Genomic DNA, 19,327 nt, shown 5'->3' on the forward strand with positions numbered 1-19,327 from the left:
TCGTCGTCTGCTGAATGCTGCATGTGGAGCTGGCTGGGCTAAAACTGATCCTTTCATAAAAATCTGTGAGTAAACTAGTCATAATATTTCTACCCCTTTCAGTACTGGGAAGGCTTGGTGAGCAACTTGCCCTGATAAAATTAAGAAACCGATGAACTGGGGTTGGGTGCATTTTTTGCGGTCGAACGTAACCATTCCATCATATGACCCATGTCATGCATGGTCATTGTTATAATATATGGAGCTTGGAAGATTGGTGGTTTGTGATAAACAACTGTTTCGGTTGAATTTGCCATTCGTTTTCACTGACTACCCCTAATGACCGAAACAATTTTTGTGATCGCCAAAATGACCCCTGAATTCGACTTTTGAAATTTTGTAATTTTTAGCAATCACTATTCATATTGCATATTCTTCATCTTGGTGGTTTCAGTCCTGAATGATTTTTATGATTTTGTTTTGGTGAAGGTGCAGTGCGCCCTCATATGACGAAAAGTTTTATTTGGGTGAAGTTGCAGTGCGCCCTCATATGACAAAAACACCAACCGGCATGAATTTTTTTTTTTGTGAAGTTGCAGTGCGCCCTCATATGACAAAAAAACACCAACCGGCATGATTTTCTTTTGGTGAAGTTGCAGAGCGCCCTCATATGACGAACCACTCGGCATGAAGTGATGTGTGTCGTCTGCTAGCTGAATGCTGCATGCAAAAAGATGTGAGTAAACAAGTGGCAATATTCCTGCCCCTGTCGGTACTGGGAAGGTTGGGGAGCAATATTCGCCTTAAATTAGCTCAAATTACATAGAATTTACACTTACAGGTACTTAAAGGGGGGCCCATAAGGCCTACACTCAAACCCTTTTCACATGTTTTTTTTCTCAAGTCATATTATTTACACATGTTAATGTTACAATATTATATTCCAAGATAAACTTTATAAATGATGTTTAGATAGTGGGTTCGAATCCCGCCCGAGTATTAAATCTTTGCGGTTACTGTACACTAGACACCCCTCTAGAATTGCAAAGGTTGTGGGTTTGAATCCTACCCGAGTGATATGCCTGTGATTTTTGTTTACAGAGCTTGGGAAAGTTCTGAGTATACAGTGCTAACACACATTGGTGTATGGGTAATTTGTAACAAAAATTAATATTCTTTATCCCCTATGCTAATTTCCATCAATTAAATTTTTGTTTTTCTTCTCAAGTCATATTATTTACACATGTTAATGTTACAATATTATGTTCCAAGATAAACTTTATAAATTTTGTTTAGATAGTGGGTTCGAATCTCGCCCGAGTATTAAATCTTTGCGGTAACTGTACACTAGACACCCCTCTAGAATTGCAAAGGTTGTGGGTTTGAATCCTACCCGAGTGATATGCCTGTGATTTTTGTTTACAGAGCTTGGGAAAGTTCTGAGTATACAGTGCTAACACACATTGGTGTATGGGTAATTTGTAAAAAAAAAAAATATTCTTTATCCCCTATGCTAATTTCCATCAATTAAATTGTTGTGGTACCCACTGCTGAAAATAATATAGGATTGGAACTGCCTCTAGCTATCGGGCAATCTCTGTGGTCTAGTTGGTAAGACACTGCTCTAGAATTGCAACCCAAGTAATATGCCTGTGATTTTGTCTTTTTCACAGAGCTTGGGAAAGTACGGAGTATACAGTGCTACCAAACATCGGTGTATATATTGGTAAAACCAAAATTAATTATCAAGGGGATGTTAATTTTGCATAGGGGATAAAAAATGTTAGTTTAATCTTACGAAAGTACTGACTTTACAGTGCTTTTATTTACACCATTGTAAGGGTAACACCAAATTTTATGAATTCCTTTTCCACAATGCAAAATTATCTTAATCCTTGTGGCACTCACTGCTAAAACATAGGATTCAAACTGCCTCTCTAGCTACTGGGCTAGCACAGTGGTCTACTGGTTGGACATCTGCTCTAGCAGTGCAAAGGTTGTGGGTTTGAAATCCACTCAAGTTTTTTTTAAACCCAACTGTTATATGTAATGCGTAATAATGCTCATGCACGTGAGTTATGATTGACATCTTGATGTACAATAAACTTTAAAATCCACAAGAATGTTGGTTAGATTTCTTGTTCATAGATCTCAAAACAGTCTTCTGCAGCCACTACCAAGTCCCCATTTGAAGTAGAAGTCATACCGTACATGTTACGAAAACCTATAGCAATATAACCAATGTACTTGCCATCAGAACTGTAATGCTGTATTTCACTTGATACAGGAATGATGGATGGTTTACATACAGCAACGTAAATGCTACCATCCCTTGCACAGAGTACACCAGTTGGTTTCCATTTTTCTTTATCTGCTAGATCAATCAGATCCACTGTAAATACAACACTGCCATTGTACGTCACTGATATTAACCTTGATTTCTCTGAGTTCGTGTAGATGAGGCGCTGGTTGTGCATTGTTAAATATTCAGTAATCCCTGGAGCAAAGAGTTTTTTGATGAAGGATCCATCTGGGTTATGAAGGGTGATCTCCTCTCTGCACATGTAACCAACTGCAATGAGATTGTTTTCATCCACAGCAAGGCAGGTTGGGTCATTGTTGATTCCTCTACCAGGTATGAACTGCCCCATGAGTTTTTGCTTCTTACTGAATGTCTTGACAAATGTTTTTTTTTCCTTGTCGATAACAATAAGATGGTCATCTTTGTTCACTGCAGCATGAATTGGATTAGCTAGACCATTGAAGTTAAGTTTTGTCAAGGTATCTACAGAACTTGGACTGAACGTTATCAACTGATTGTGGGCAGTGTCCAAGGCAACAATGTGGTTGTTAGAGAATTTTGCAACACTCTGTTTACAGCTGAATCCTTTATTTGCCGGTCCAAATATCACTTCTTTCAGTTTCCATTTTGGATACAAAGTTGTGGATCTTGTTGATGCTTTATCCTTGTCCTGTTGCTCCAATTCTTTGTGTACAACTCTTCCAAGTGACTGTTCATTTTCTTCAAAGTCTAAGTAGCCCAATGCATTGGGCATATTCTCAGACTTTATGTCCGTAACTAGTTCATTGAGGTTGTGAAGGATTTTCTGCTTCAGGGATAGAATCTCATGCTGGCTCCCTTGGGTCATGAGGCGATGTACTTCATTCAGTTTGTACTCCGCATTTTTCAACTGCCTTTTATTTGTTTTTTGAGCAGCATCAATTACCTTGGCATTGTCCTGGACGATTCTGTCTGCCTCTTGCTTCAGTTTCCTCTCCTCTTTTTTGACTTTTTGCTCCATTTCTTGTATCTTTGCAAACTCCTTCTCTGCTCGTTTGGAAATTTTCTTGTTTGTCTGACCAAGCAACAAGTACATTTTGTTTTGGGACTTATCTGCTTCTTTGATGACTCTCGTCAGCTCTGTCATGTTCTGTTTCACTTTCCCAACAAGAGTGTCCACCTCTTCTTTGCATTTGTGTACTGCCTCAGGTAGGTCAACCAGCGAATGCTCTTTGCCTCCATGGCCAAGAATGCTGCAGGTTGTGCATTTTAACTGCTGACATGTCTCACAGTAGATGTTGAGATGCTGGTCTGTGTGTTTCTTGCACTTTGGAACATACTCCCTGATTTTACTCTTGTAGATGACTTCCCCAGATTGAAACTGAGCCAGAGTGTAGATTTGATGGGATTTCATAAGAGTCATGCGGGTATGTTGTGCTTGGCATTCAGGGCAGAGGAAATGATCACATTGCATACATCTTGAAACGGCCCAATTTTTGTCATCATTACAGGCTTGGCATTTGATACTTGAACTTTGACCTCTTATAACCTGTTCATCAAATGCAAGCTCATCCATAGCAGCACTTAATTTAAGGTCTTCGAGTAGACCAGCTACACCCTCTACAGTCAGGCTGGTCTGGCGTCTGCACAAGGGACATGGTAGTTTAGATTTCTTTGGATTAACTTGACTTTTTTGGAGTTCACAGAGGCATTTGTAGCAGAAACTGTGCATGCAGTCAAGGACTCTTGGGTCTGTGTAGCGGTCAGAGCATATCGGGCATTCAAATTGATCTTCAGATGCTGTGTCTATCATTGATTGATTGTTAACCCCACCAGTAGCCATCTTGATGCTGCTGCTGTACACTTGTTTGTCTTCTTTGTATCACTGAAATGTAGACAAGAAAAAACTTGTGTTTAATATGTAATACAATTTATAAACTGTAAACAGAGTAGATCATTAGAAAATTTGCAAGAAGCAAAAAGAGTCTGGAGAGGGGAGAGTTGCTCATCACACACTTACCTGCGGTGTTGCTTTTCTTCTTTGCATTTGTTGAGTTGTAAACAATGTTAACTCTTCACTTGAAGGTACCTCTGTAAAAGAAAAGACAATGAAGAAATAATAAGTTTTATAATGGGTTTTATGTGCCGTAAGATTTCATTACTGAGTCATTAGTACAAAAGATTTTTGTCATTTAATTGTGATTTAAAAGGTGTTTTTCCAGCCCAGCTGTGAAAAAGGAAATTGACTTGACATTGTACAATGTGGCATTTAGAGGAATCTTCACTAAACCGAAACAACTTACCCGAGTTTTTACAGCAAACCTCAACCAATACAAAACCTAACCCTAACCTCTTGCTCCCTTGCTATGCATTGCCCTATAGTGGTTACATATTTCTCATCACAGGCCTAGTGCCAAATCCACTGTTAAATTCACACATTGTTAGTCATGACAAATGAATAGTAGACCTTATGCCCATGACCTCATTTCAGTACGGCGCCCCCGCATTGAGGTCAAAAGGAGGTTGTTCATTGGCGAATCTATGTGCGTTTCGATTGTTTCGTCACCGTTTGACCTCAAAGATGGCGGCTGAATGACGTCAATGCATAAGGTCTATAGAGCGTTCTGTTGACATTAGACCAACATTTTGCATGGGCAGCCTTTTCATCAAGTGTCACCAAATGTAACTGGGTGGCACAGATTTGTCCTTTTTAGTGAAATATATAAAACAAAATCAATGAAGATTTGTTTGTAGGTTTTGTTTTAAATAGCATGGTTTATTAGTGATGATGGGGGTAGTTTGACAGCACACAGGCCTATTGTTATTTTGTAAGTGATAAACTCTTTGTTTTGTAGTGTAGGCAGCCCATAGTTTTGCCAAAAGTTTGGTAAACCTTGTGACTGTGCAAAAGAAATGTCTATTCAGCCTTATGTTTGCCTAACGAAGGTCGTGACAAGACTGTCAGAATTGTAAACTGTAAACTGTAAACTGTAAACTGAACACTCTTAATTACATCTATGATTACATGGAGTTTATATATAACCCCTCTGTAAACTGCTTTTCTTAGATAATTTAAATTATAATTACTGATTCAGATAACCAAAGATTATCTAAAATTATTTCAGTTTATAGTAATGCATAAAATGTTTTTTTTTTCCCCACAGAATGTTTTATAACAGTTTACCAAACATCATTCTATGGGTAATAATATTTTGCAGCCTTAATGAAAGAAGAGATGTTGTTCCATTCTGTGGATGCAGTTACAGTGAATGTGCGATCGACAAATTTGCTACAGGTCCTACAGAAGTGCCCTTTGCACAACGAAAATAGCACTTAACCCCTGAAAAAGTTCTATAAAAGTTTTACAACGGTTTGGATTATAGATGATTTATTAGTGACATCTGAAGGAAACATTTTAGTTATTTGAAATGTGAAAATATTTAACTATTTCAATGCCACTGTAATTCTGTGATTTTCCTTCTTTTAGTAAGTTAATTTTTATCACCCAAATTTGACTTTGTTACTAGTAAATTACAAAAAGATGACCCTCAGAAATTTATAATTGACAGTTAGAAAACTGTATTCTGCTCTGAAATGAATTTGCGAGCTTTAGGCCTATGTGTGTAGTTTTATAATAAAGAGACACAGAAATTATCACAAACGTACCATTAAAAGATAAACATCCATTTAGAAATCAGTTAAACCAGAACACAATAGAATAACTCTTTCTGTCAAAGAAAGTTATGTTCGAGTTTCCAATAGACATTAGCCTATATTTAAATATTCATGAAGTCTCTTCCCTTTAAAGAATGGTTTATCCAATCACAAGCCCTTATAAGATAAGTTATGCAAACTAGTCACCGACTGCGTGATCACGTGATCGTTGGTAAACGGGAAACTCAGGCAATTGCGCAAGATTCACGCAGTCGCCATGGTTAAATGTAGTTACTTTTAAACGAATAAAACAAAAACGAAACTGTTTTTGTCTCATCAGATTTCCAAGTTCTTTTATTTTGACAAAATAAAGACTTTTCTATTGAGAGGGGCTCTTTTTAATATGCAAATTAATTCTGATCACCGGCGGGAAAGACTGGATCAGATGATGCAAGAAGCCCATTGAACCGTGCATGCATTCTCAAAGACAAAATGGAAGACGTCGAGAAGTCTCTGTACTTTTTCTCAAGACAATTCAAGTTTTACTGCATTTATGAGGACACAAACTACCCAAAAAGCTTGAAGGTTTGTTAGTAATTGTTTGTAGTTATGATGGTTAGGTTTTCAAGGTTTTTATACAAGTAATTTACACGAAACTTGGACGGGTATTTTCAGCCGGGCTGCACGAGATACTAAACCTACACTTGCGTGCTGGACCATTGTCTATGGGCGAACAAAGACTCGGTAGACGGCATGGCTTTCCTGCTCCGAGCATGGTTTGACTTGGGCGGACCGAAAATGGCGCATTTATTTAAATGTAACTGAAATGAACGATAAGATAATTTGAAAGGGAGTTTGCTCACCACGAGAACCTACTGTTCTCTACTAAACTATTATTAATATCAATTATTAGTTCAATATGGTTCAATTAACATCGTAAACTGTACGTTCATAATCGTGATAGACGTCATAGGAAGTAGAAGGGAGCAGAAGTCTTTTCCGTACGAAGGAATTAGTTATGAAAAGGGGAGTTTAAAAACGCATCTGTTCAAAGGTTTTGCCAAATGTTGTTCTTTTACTTTTGGACAATTTTGTTTTTACCAACTCCACCAGTAGGCCCATAACCAGGAATTATTATTATTTATTTTTTCGGGGGGGGGGGGGGGGGGAAGTGATTTTTTTTTTTTTTGGGGGGGGGTGTTTTTTTTTTAAGGGGGGCAAATTGTATTTTTAAATTTTATGTGGGTTTTGTATGAGGGGAAGCCTTTTTTCCATTTTAAAAACAAATTTTTTGGGGGCAATTTGGGGGGTAGTTTTTCTTTGAGTGGAGGGGGATGTTTAATTTTTTTAAATTTATTATGGGGGCGGACCTTTTTGTTTTTAAATTTGCCAGCCGCTAACCCCCCTGGTTAAGGGCTTGTCTACAGGCGGAATTTAAAATTATCTCAATTTACTTTACCAGTTGAAGAAAGAAACTGCACTTTTATCAGTTCCCAATAAAACAAAAACAATTAAAAATGTGTGGTATATTTTTGAATAGGCTGATCAACAAATTTTATAATCAGACAATCAGAGTCCAGTACAAAAAGTTTTCGCCCGGTGCAGACTGTCAGTCAACTTGCTGCCTTCCGATGCGACTCGTCCGTGAAGACACATGCTGGATGTATAATCCAACAACTTGCCAGAACCACATACCTTTTTTTATATTTTTTATAAAAACTTAAGTCTTGCCCAATTCCAAAAGGCCCAAATTCTACAGCTCAATTTTTGAAGGCTGATGTTTCTTTCATCAGATCATTGGACCCCATGCCGTAAAGGCTTCACTCTCAAATGCTCCATCTTGGACAGACCCCCCCCCCCTAAAAAAAATATTTAAAAAAAACCCACTAAGAAGATATATACAACAACATTGTGAATAATTTTTGTGTATATTTTGTTTTCCTCTCTCAAACAGGAGGGCCTGCAACTCTCTAAGGATGTTTTTCCATAAATAAGAGTAGACATCTTAGATCTCCAAAGTCATCTCATCACTCAAGCATCTTCTCGTAATACTGGGATCGTCAAGGCTAATACAAAAGTATGTTAATCTTAGTCTTGACTTTTAGCGAATTATTTTCTATCCCACATATCTGTGTGGATAATTATATTCCTTTTGAAGCATCTTTCCAACAACATTAATTTCCTTTTAATGTTTTCAATTGATTTGAATAACATAGCCTTAAAGACTCTGGACACTATTGGTAATTGTCAAAGACTAGTCTTCTCACTTAGTGTATCAAACCTGTGAAAATTTGAGCTCAATCGGTTGTCGAAGTTGCCAGATAATAATGAAAAAAAAAAACACCCTTGTCACACGAAGTTGTGTGCTTTGTGATGCTTGATTTCGAGACCTCAAATTCTAAATCTGAGGTCTCAATCAAATTCGTGGAAAATTACTTCTTTCTCGAAAATTATGTCACTTCAGAGGGAACTGTTTCTCACAATGTTTTATAGTATCAACAGCTCCCTATTACTCGTTACCAAGTAAGGTTTTATGCTAATAATTATTTTGAGTAATTACCAATAGTGTCCACTGCCTTTAACTGCTCAATCCAAGGCAGCAAGTCCTTTCAATATGAACAATAAAAACTTCAAACAAACGTCTGTCTGTGCCATTTGAGTGCGCGTTTGTTTTTGTGGGGGTCACAAACTGACAAATCTTTGCTGTTGGCTTATTAATTACTATTTTTTTGAATCTTTTTAAAGCTCCTTGAGTGGTTGTTTTCCTCTAAACATATCATTACCACAATGAAACCCTGTTTTAACAAAAGACAAAATAACTAAGGTTCTCATAAAAAGCTCCATATAAGGATAAATAAATGTTTTCTTTTCTAATAAACCTCTCATGCATACATTGCAAGCAATCAGCTTCACATATCTTTTTATTTAAATTTTGTGTTAATGAAAACTAAATTATGCCCCAATCCAAAAGACCCAAATTCTACAGTGAAACTTTTGAAGGCTGTTGTTTCCTTCATCAGATATGCCTCTAACTGTAAAGGCTTCGTGCTCCCATGCTCCGTCTTGGACAGATTTGCCAACCCCCTGAATTGTTTTGTCTGGATCTGTCCTCTTATTTACAACAAAGTTCCGACTAATTTATGTGTATATTTTGTTTCCCTCTCACAAACAGGAAAGATGCAACTCGTCAATGATGTTTTCCCATCAACAAGTAGACATCTTAGCTCTCCAAGGGCATCTCATCAGCTAAGCATCTTCTTGTGACACTTGGCTGTTCCAGGCTTATACAAAGGTGTGTAAACCTTGACAGCAACTTTTGTAGTTAACTTATAGTGGGCTGTTTTTAAAGCACTTTGCGATGAATATCACAAAAATTACATGCCACATCATGCTGGGGACTGGGCCCTCCCATACAGGCTGGTCTTGACTGGTTGACTGCAATGGACAAAACTTACTTGCTATTTCTTAATACTTTGATTACAATGCAAGCCAACAAGCCCTGGATATACACATAAATTAGTCGGAACTTTGTTGTAAATAAGTGGCAGTGTCATGGCCAAGCGGTTAATAGCACCGGAGTCAAGCACTGGTGTTTGATCACTGCAGGGTGTGGGTTCGGATCCTGGTTGTGACACTTGCTACATAAAATTGGGGAGGTAGTGCTTTCTGCTCTACCGGCTAGGCTTCGAATTGAAGATACCCAAGCCTACATTCGTATGGACTGTAAAAGGGGTAACCCTGTTTCAGCCCTAGGAGTAGGTGGCAATTGCCTCTGGAATAAAATAATAGTTGTAGCCCACACCTTGAAGTGGCCTTCAGGCCTTGTGTGTCAGGTGACTTGCATAAAAAAATCTTTAAAAATCTCGTTTTTAGTGCTAGCTTTTACTTGGGAGGGGGGGACACAAAGGGGTCGTTTTTAAAGGGAACCTCTGAGTTAAGTGTCCTTGTTTATGTTTTTTTTTCACCAGAAAGAACAACTTGTTTTTCTTTTCAATAACTTACAATTTTGTGTTGTTTGCATCTATAGGTATGTTGGTCTTAAAGGAAATCTACCCATCAACATGTAGATGTCTGAGACTCCAAACCATCATGCTGTCTGGCACGCAACCTGCCTTTCTTTCAAGCAGGTAATTTTATTAATGAGTCCTTGTTAAACCACCTGGGGCGGTTGATAAAACATTATCCTTGCCTCTTCGTTTCTGAAGTAATAATTTTCCAATGAAAATAATATTACATCTCTGACTTGACAAAAAACAAATCTGACTTGACAAAGAAAACCAAAGAAAAGATTTGTGAAATGTGCACCAGGATTGTTCTCTTGGGAAAAAATTATTTGAGTATGGGTTCACTGTGAATCACAAAACATTGCCTTAGGAAAGGTTCTTTTATTAAAGACACTGGACACTATTGGTAATTGTCAAAGGTCAGTCTTCTCACTTACTGTATCTCAACATATGCATAAAATAACAAACCTGTAAAATTTTGAGCTCAATTTTGAGCTCAATCGGTCGTTGAAGTTGAAGTTGAAAAAAACAACCTTGTCACACGAAGTTGTGTGCTTTCAGATGCTTGATTTCGAGACCTCAAATTCTAAATCTGAGGTCTTGAAATCAAATTCGTTGAAAATTACTTCTTTCTCAAAAACTACGTTACTTCACAGTGTTTTATACCATCAACAGCTCCCCATTACTCGTTACCAAGAAAGGTTTTATGCTAATAATTATTTTGAGTAGTTACCAATAGTGTCCACTGCCTTTAAGTATTAGGGATCGCTGTCTTGTGAGAAAATAAGATATTACATTCACTGTGAATTGCAGAACCTTGGATTTAAACCCTGGCTGGTGACTGCCATTGATAAGCTGGAATCTTGGAACGTTTCGGAGGCAGCCTGTTTATTCTTGTGAGCCACTTTTGAGATTCCCATTATTCCAGATATTAAATTTATAGCCTAAAAAAAGGCAGACAAATTTCAAAACCCTGTACTTTCCCTGTCCAAGAAATCAATGGTTTGGGTTAATTACCCTTTTTAGTATTTATTTATAAGGAATATCATATTGAAGGATGACCTGGAACTCCCAATGTAAATGGATATGTGTGAAAGAGTCCTACTCTTTCCCAACATGCTTAATGAACAATTTATCTCAAGTTTTCATAAATTTGTGTGTACATTTATTTTTCTCTGCAAACAGAAAGTCTTGCAACTTGCCGATGATGTCTTCCCACCAACAAGTACACATCTAAGATCTCCAAGGACCTTTCAATCAGCCAGACTTTTCTTGTAACACTTGGATGTTCAAGTCTGATACAAAGGTATGTAAATATCAGTCTTGATTTCTTGCCAAATGATTGATGCCACATAGGGTCATTATCTACAACTTTTGAAACATCTATCTAACAATATTTATTTCATAGCAAATTCTTTAAATAGCCTAAAGTGCCCAATCAAAGGCAACACGCTCCTTCAATAAAGATAATAACATGTTAAACCCTAACAGAAAAGTGAGACTTCTTGTTTTATGAACTATTAATGAACTCAGCGAGACAGTTTGCATTTTCTATCGTGAATTGCAGGCACTAACCTCAGCTCTAAAAAAGTTGTCATGAACTAACACAAGTTGAGCGCGCCTATAACCTCTGTTTTTAAAAATGAAACACACTTGGTGTTGTGAGACATTGGAAAGTATCACTCCGTAAAAATGGGAAATAACTGATTTGCTTTTATAGGATTTTTACAAGCTGACAAACCTTTTCTTTGTTTATAGTACTGACCTGTGCATGTAGTTTGTCAATATATTCACACCAATACACATGGTCATATAGTCCGCAACTGTACTGCTTAAATGCAGGTAAAACTGATTTTGGCTTCTCTCAAACTTTTCTAACATGGCAAACATAAACTCTGAAAGGGTCACTGAAGTCACAGAACCAAACCAAATGCTGTGTATGGGTTACCACACTCAGTCCCTACAAAAAGAGTAAACCCAAAATCTATCTTGGGGCTTAGATCTACGAACATGGGATTGGGGTCGAAGTATGGAATTTTTATTGAATATTTATTTTTCTCTGCAAACAGATGTCTTCCAATCAAGTACACATCTGAGATCTCCAAGGAGCTTTCCATCAGCCAGATACTTCTTGTTGCACTTCAAGCCTCATACAAAAGTATGTAAATGTGAGTCATTATATTTTACTTTCGAAACATCTTTCCAAACACTATTTAAATTCATAACAAATGCTTTTAAACACATTTAATAGCCTAGCCAAAATGCCTTATCTAAGGTCAACCGGAAGTGGGGCCACAACTCAAGAACTACACAACCAATTTTCAAACCTTTTTAAGTTATGGATTCCTTGCGCATTGGATATTAGTCTTGGGTAGCTGTGACCCCATGATGACCTTTACTTCAAGGTCAATCAGAAGTTGGACTAAATCTCAAGAAAAACACAATGGATTTTTCAAATATTTTTCAGTTATTGACTCTTTGGGCATTGCATATTAGTCTTGGGTAGCTGTGACCCCATGTTGACCGTTACTTCAAGGGCAATCAGAAGTGGGACTATATCTCAAGAAAAACACAACCGAGTTTTCAAATATGTTTCAGTTATGGACTCCTTTGGCATTTGATATTAGCCTTGTGTAACTGTGACCCCATGTTGACCTCCAGGGTCAACCAGAAGTGGTATCTCTCAAAAACTACACAACAAAATTTTAATTTCTTTTCTGTTATAATTGTACTTTTTCGACCTGCTTGGCCGCCAGTGCAGTTAATAGATAAACCAGAATAACAGTAGATCCTTTGAGCATTAAAGATTGAACTGGGTCACTGTGACCCCATGTTGACCTACTTCCGGGTCAATTGAAAGTTGGACCATATCTCAAGAACTACACAACCAATTTGTAATTTGTTTTCAGTTATAGACTACCTGGGGGAGTAACACTGATATCAAGTTTTTCCTTTCTTTTCCAAATGACAATTTTTAATCAAACAAAACTACATTTTTAAATGACTAACATATAAATTCTTGATCTGACTTTAAAAGGTGTGCCATCTTCAGATGATATGTACCAACTTACGAGATACTTTCCTGAGACGAGCGTGTGTCTGTCATCAGCACAATGTCTACCCATTACCAATGTAAACATGTGAGGTTTTCAACAGGTTTGTAAATCATTGGGCAACAATACATTATGACGCTACCCCGTCAGTATAGTGGGCTGTTTTTGCAGCACTGTACCTCAAAGACATGCCATAACACTCTGAGGACTTCATGCTGGCATCAGCCTAACTCAGATGAATGGTTTGTCCCTACAGATCAATTACAGATTAACAAAATGTAAACATGTTTTATTAACATTACCCCTTAATTATAATCTAAACACATTAATGATCTTGCAACAACAAAAAAACTTGCCCAAAAAACACTGCTATTCCACTTATGACCACTTCAATTCTTCTAGTTAATTGTTATGGTGTGGATTGTATTGTAAACATAAAATTATATTTAAATTCTATTGTTATACCAAACATTATCAATTGTATTTTAATTAACTGTTTTGAAGAGTATTCTTTCACCTAAAGAAGATCTTGTTCCATTTAAAGGCACTGGACACTATTGGTTATTACTCAAAGTAATTTTAGCATAAAAATTACTTGGTAAGGAGCAATTGAGAGCTGTTAAAACAATTGTGAGAGAAGGCTTCCTCTGGAATATCATACTTTTGGAGAAACGGGTAATTTCTAGTCTGAGGCCTTTCAGGTCTGGGCCTTTTAATATGCATCTAAAAGCACACAAGTTTGTGCGACAACAGTGTTTTTTCTTTCATTTTTCTCTTGCAACTTCCATGACCAATTGAGCAAAAACTTACACACTAGATTGGTTATTTACGCAAGTGGTGGGATACACCAAGTGAGTACACCGAATGTGTCAAGTACCTTTAAAGGAGAAATCACCCCATCAATTCATTTTTTCACATTGGTAGACAAAAAACATTGAAGGCAGTGGACACTATTGGTAATTACTAAAAATAATTATTAGCACAAAACCTTTCTTGGTAACAAGTAACTGGGAGAGGTTGATGGTATAAAACATTGTGAGAAACGGCTCCCTATAAAGTAATGTAGTTTTCAAGAAAGAAGTAATTTTCCACGAATTTGATTTCGAGACCTCAGATTTAGAACTTGAGGTCTCAAAATCAAGCATCGGAAAGCACACAACTTCGTGTGACAAGGGTGTTTTTTCTTTTATTATTATCTCGCAACTATGACAACAGATTGAGCTCAAACTTTCACAGGTTTTGTTATTATATGCATATGTTGAGATACACCAAGTGAGAAGACTGGTCTTTTACAATTACCAACAGTGTCTAAGTGTCTAAGTTATCTACATATACAATTTTCCTTAAATACCTTAATTAGTAAATAAGTTTATCATTGCGAGCAAGCACACATGCGATTTGAAAATCATTTGATGGAGATGAAAGGTTTGAAACATTGGTTTGAAGCACTGCCCTGGTTCTTAAAGTGGCAGACCTTGTTTAAAAGGAGCTGCAATTGCTCTTCTTTACTAGGATGATATTGACACAATTGAAAAGTCATATTAAACTGCTCGCAATGGTGCACTTGAAATGTTCCTAAAGTTTAATTTAAAGTACACATGATATATAAATACTCAACTTCATTGTTGTTGATTAAATAATTAATTGACATTTGTTGAATAAATTAGTTAAAAGTTTACTTATTTGCCAATCAACTGTCCTTCAAAAATGGGAGCTTTATTCGAATTATAAAACTTGAACATGTACAAGTTCTTTGCAGAAACAATCATTTCTTGGAAAAAAAAGTTCTTATTACAGGACGTTGTGTTAAAAAAAATACCTGTTTGAACTTTTTAGTATTTTGATATGGAGTTCTGAAGTTGCTGACGTTGAAAAACTACAACCATCAAATAGTACACTTAAGTTATTGACTTTAATACTATTTTTATATAGACTTGTTACCAGGTTTCATAATTGATGGGGCGCATTAAATCCATGATAAATTTATTTGATACTGCACAGCCTAATTTGATGACATTTGGCTCTGCTGTGGTCTATTTTAAACAGTCTATTTTGACTAAATTTTCAAAAAACTAAGCACTATTTGGAGACATGGAGATTCAGTGAGCACCATTATTCCTTAAAGGCAGTGGATACTATTGGTAATTACTCAAAATTATTATTAGCATTGAACCTTACTTGGTAACGAGTAATAGGGAGAGGTTGATAGTATAAAACATTGTGAGAAACGGCCCCCTCTTATGAAGTAACCTAATTTTCGAGATAGAGGTACTTTATCACTAAAATAACAAGACCAGAAGCCTTTTATTCCTATCTGAAAAGCACACTAATTTGCATAACAAGGGTGTTTTTTCTTTCTTCATTTTCTCGCAACTTTGATGACCAATTGAGCCCAAATTTTCACATGCTCGTTATTTTATGCATATGTTTGGAATTACTTATCGTGTTTTGTCCTTTTAATCGTTTCATAGTGTTTTACATTTTGCAGGGTTATGTATCATTTTAAATTGCTCTTACGTTGAATGTATTATTATTGAACATATTGTATTGTTAGTTGTTTAAAGTTGAAGTTGTGAAATAAAATTTCTCTATATATATAGCAAGAAATTTGTTAAATTCCATCACTTTGAGTACACATTGTGTGTTATAATTAAAATGGTTCAGTGAAGTTATAAATTATTCATATTGAGCAAACTTGGAACACATCTAGACTAAATTGTTAAAAAATTGAATAGATTTATCGTGGGTTTGCACCTTTAAAAGTATGATCCCCACTCATCCACAAATCAAAATATTCTTATCAAAACCCCCAAAATAAAACAGCAATTGAAATAAGCTGATCCTGTTCAGTATCATTAACAATCTAGATACTCGGTCGTTAAGAAACCATTAATTGGTATTTATTGTTTAAAGAACCCCACCTAACAACAGTTCAATTCAGTAAGAAAGATCAGTAAGTAGAGTCTGTAGTATTTCAGCAGCATGAAAAGTATTGCCCCTTTAAATACATTTGAAAATACCCTTAATTCCTTAAATCCAAAATGTAGCAAAGCTTTAATCCAATACCACACCTTTAAACACAAAATCTAGTCATACCTTTAATAAATAAAATAAGGTACCTTTAAAAACTAAATCATAGTCAAACCTGTAATAAATAAAAAACAACACGTACCTTTAAAAAGTTAATCTATATTCAAACCTGCAATAAATAAAACAACACCTTTAAATACCAAATCTAGTCAATAAATAAAGAACCACACCTTTAAACACAAAATCTAGTCAAACCTTCAATAAATAAAGAACCACACCTTTAAACACAAAATCTAGTCGAACCGTCAATAAATAAAGAACCACACCTTTAAACACAAAATCTAGTCAAATCGTCATTTAATAAAATAACACCTTTAAAAACTAAATCTCAAGTCAGACACGCAATAATTAAAACATTGTACCTTTAAATCAGAATCTAGTAAAACCACAAATAAATTAAGTAACACACTTAAAAACTAATTAATCACGAAATTCCAGTTTATTACAGCAACATCCCAGACCCTATCCCAGTACCATCAATTCAGCCCCTCTGCAGCCCAACCCCACTGCCAGGCATCCAGCCCTGACCCTAACCCCAACTCTCTAAGCCCAACGCTATTGCCAGCCATCCAGCCCGTACCCTAACCCTAACAGACTCTCCCAGCCCAACCCCACTACTAGCCATGCAGACCCAACCCCAGTGACTGCCATATAACACTCCAACCCATCAACCCAGAGCTCCAAGGCCCATGGTCAACCCTAAGACCATTAATACATTTTAATTAACCATAAAATTCCAGTTTATTTCAGCAACATCCCAGACCCTAGTCCATTACCAACAATCCAGCCCCTCAGCAACCCAACCCCACTGTCAGGCATCCAGCCCTGACCCTAACCCCAACTCTCCAAGCCCAACACCACTGCCAGCCATCCAGTCCTCCAAGACCCCAACCCTAACCCTCAGATCAGTCAGTGACTGCCATCCAACCCTCCAGCCCCTCAGAAGGCCACCTCTAGTGACTGCCTTAAAGAACTCCAGTCCCATCAGCAGCCCAGCTCTATTGACTGCCTTTTAGCCCTCCATCCCCTCAGCCCCGAGAAATCTGAGCCAGCAAGGCCCTTGGTCAACTCTCAGATCAGCTAGAAATCCAAGGCTCGAGCCAGGCAAAACTTTTGGTGAGAAATTTGTGAAAAATTTTCTAAGTCCAAATGCGGTAAATTCATCACTCCAAAAACCGTTAGATTTTCATAACAGCTCGTAGCACAGCGGTGAAGGCCAGAGACTACGGAGCGGAAGGTCCCCAGTTCAAGCCCTACACATTTTTACTAGAATTTAAAAAAAATCTTTATTTTAATGGTAAAAGGGTCCTGGAGAGGATTTGAACCCACCCGGCTCACAGCCCCAGGATTCTGGGGGCTGTGAGCTAGCCCGCTGCGCTACGGCGGCTCTTGAAAAAAATCGCTCGGAACTAATATTTAAACCTTAGAATGGATGGGCCAAATAAAAAATGAAAAATTTAAATGAGATGAGACCTATGACCTTTGCTCGAGTCATAAAGAAAAAAAGAAATGGCAAAGTATTTTCTGTGGTATTTAAAAAGTACTTTATTCGTAGCACTTAATCAACCAAAAACCTTTAACTGATAATTTATACAAGTGAAATAATTTATACAACTGATATAATTAATACAAGTTAAATAAATTATACATGTGATATACTTTATACAAGTTAAACATTTATACAAGTTAATTAAATTAAACAAGTCAAATAATTGTTTTTATGAAACAAAAGTAAATCATTTAAAAGGATATGCATAATTATACGCTCTTTAAACAACCTCATTACTAATTTGATTTTACAACTTGAAACTTCTTGTCAAAGCCTTTAAATAACCAACTAAAGACTGTCATTTTCTAAAATTTAGTGTGTCCCTTTAACCTGGTGTTAAAACAACTGATAATTTATACAAGTGAAATAATTTTTAAAAGGTAACCAAGTAAAATATTTTAAAAGGATAATACATGCTCTTTAAACAAGCACATTACTAGTTTGATTTTACAACTTGAAGTTACTTGTCCAAAACCTTTAAATAACTAACTAAAGAGAGTAATTTTCTAAAATTTAGCTTAAATTTTAATGTATGCGCAAGTTTAAGTTATAAAGAATACTGTAAAATGTAAACTCTTGGAATAAGTTACCAAATCATCCAACTACAGTAGTAATAACGTGTACTTGTGAATATTTTATAGCAATGTCAACATTAAAGTTTCTGTGTATAACTATAGAGGTGCTATCATACACCCTGATTTAATATAAACATGATACAAACGCAAACAAAAACACATAGATATTTTAATAATGTCAGTATTTTTCAAAGATAGTTTAGTGTAACTTATTTATCGACCACCAACTATACATTTAAGAGTCTATTAAAACATAATCATTAAAAACACACATTTCTTTCTATTCATTGCAATAGAAATAATAATCTAGATGTTTTTATCCCGCATCAGTATTTAACTGTACATTCAAGGCATGGCTGCTTTTTATCACGTATTCGTGCAAAATTTGTGCGAGGTCATACTAATGAGGTCAAGGTTTTGTACGCGAGATCTCATTATCGAGAGCTCTGTTTTTATCACGTGAATAGAACTTATATTTCCTTGTCCTTTACTGATAATTTAGCGAGTTACGAACACAACAGTGTGGCAATTTTCATTTAATTTATTTAGGAAAATTTACATATAGTATTTCATTAACCTCAAACCACCCCCACCTCAAGTACATTTAATTAATTCTGAATAATGATTAATTAAACAAATATTTACATTCACTCTAACTGTATTTCATGTTGATGTTAGTTACAATAACAATTATTGTTACATTCTGTGTATAATAAGGTTTGTTAAGTAACTAACAATAATATAAACCATGTCAGTCATAGAAAAGTCATGTTAAGCATGTAACATTATGTGTTAGTTATTTTGCATGTTAATTTACATTGGTTAATGTTGGTTAAATTATTTGATAATTAATATTAAATTTCTTCGGTAACGGTGAGTAAAATGTACGGTAACTCATATTAGAAAACATGTAACTATATGCGTCATTTAAATTTGACCTTATTTGTAAATTTATCATGTTTTAATTTACCCTGACCCCACCTGAAGTACATTTAATTTGTTCTGAATATTGATTTTTAATTAAACAAATATTTACATTGACTCTAACCATATGATTTATATTTCATGTTAATATTACTTTTCATTTTCTGTTTTCACACCATGCATTTGTTCAAGCCAGGCTTGTTCAAGAGGCAAATATT

The 19,327-nt window shown here is 36.0% G+C and overlaps 1 protein-coding gene and 1 long non-coding RNA gene across 3 annotated transcripts; one reads left to right on the forward strand and one right to left on the reverse strand.

Moving 5' to 3' along the window:
- Positions 1-602: 602 nt before the first annotated feature.
- LOC139938559 (uncharacterized) lies at positions 603-15,504 on the forward strand. 2 transcript variants are annotated; one of them, XR_011786170.1, is made up of 7 exons: positions 603-715; positions 7,869-7,991; positions 9,087-9,206; positions 9,942-10,041; positions 11,104-11,224; positions 11,988-12,076; positions 12,956-15,504. It is a non-coding gene; the product is annotated as an uncharacterized lncRNA (long non-coding RNA). The 2 variants fall into 2 exon arrangements; XR_011786169.1 differs by lacking the exon at positions 603-715 and adding an exon at positions 6,409-6,499.
- LOC139938663 (uncharacterized) lies at positions 933-4,621 on the reverse strand. Its single transcript, XM_071934268.1, has 3 exons — positions 4,564-4,621; positions 4,281-4,351; positions 933-4,145 (listed from the first exon to the last, which is right to left on the reverse strand). Exon 3 carries the CDS (start codon positions 4,101-4,103, stop codon positions 2,109-2,111), a length of 1,995 nt encoding a protein of 664 aa, XP_071790369.1. The 5' UTR covers positions 4,104-4,145; positions 4,281-4,351; positions 4,564-4,621; the 3' UTR covers positions 933-2,108.
- Positions 15,505-19,327: the final 3,823 nt, after the last annotated feature.

Source organism: Asterias amurensis, chromosome 6 (assembly GCF_032118995.1).
Source record: "Asterias amurensis chromosome 6, ASM3211899v1".
Classification (NCBI taxonomy): Eukaryota; Metazoa; Echinodermata; class Asteroidea; order Forcipulatida; family Asteriidae; genus Asterias; species Asterias amurensis.

Coding starts and splice junctions, on each gene's coding strand:
- LOC139938663 (XM_071934268.1), bottom strand. CDS start 4,103: ATGGCTACTGGTGGGGTTAACAATCAATCAATGATAGACACAGCATCT.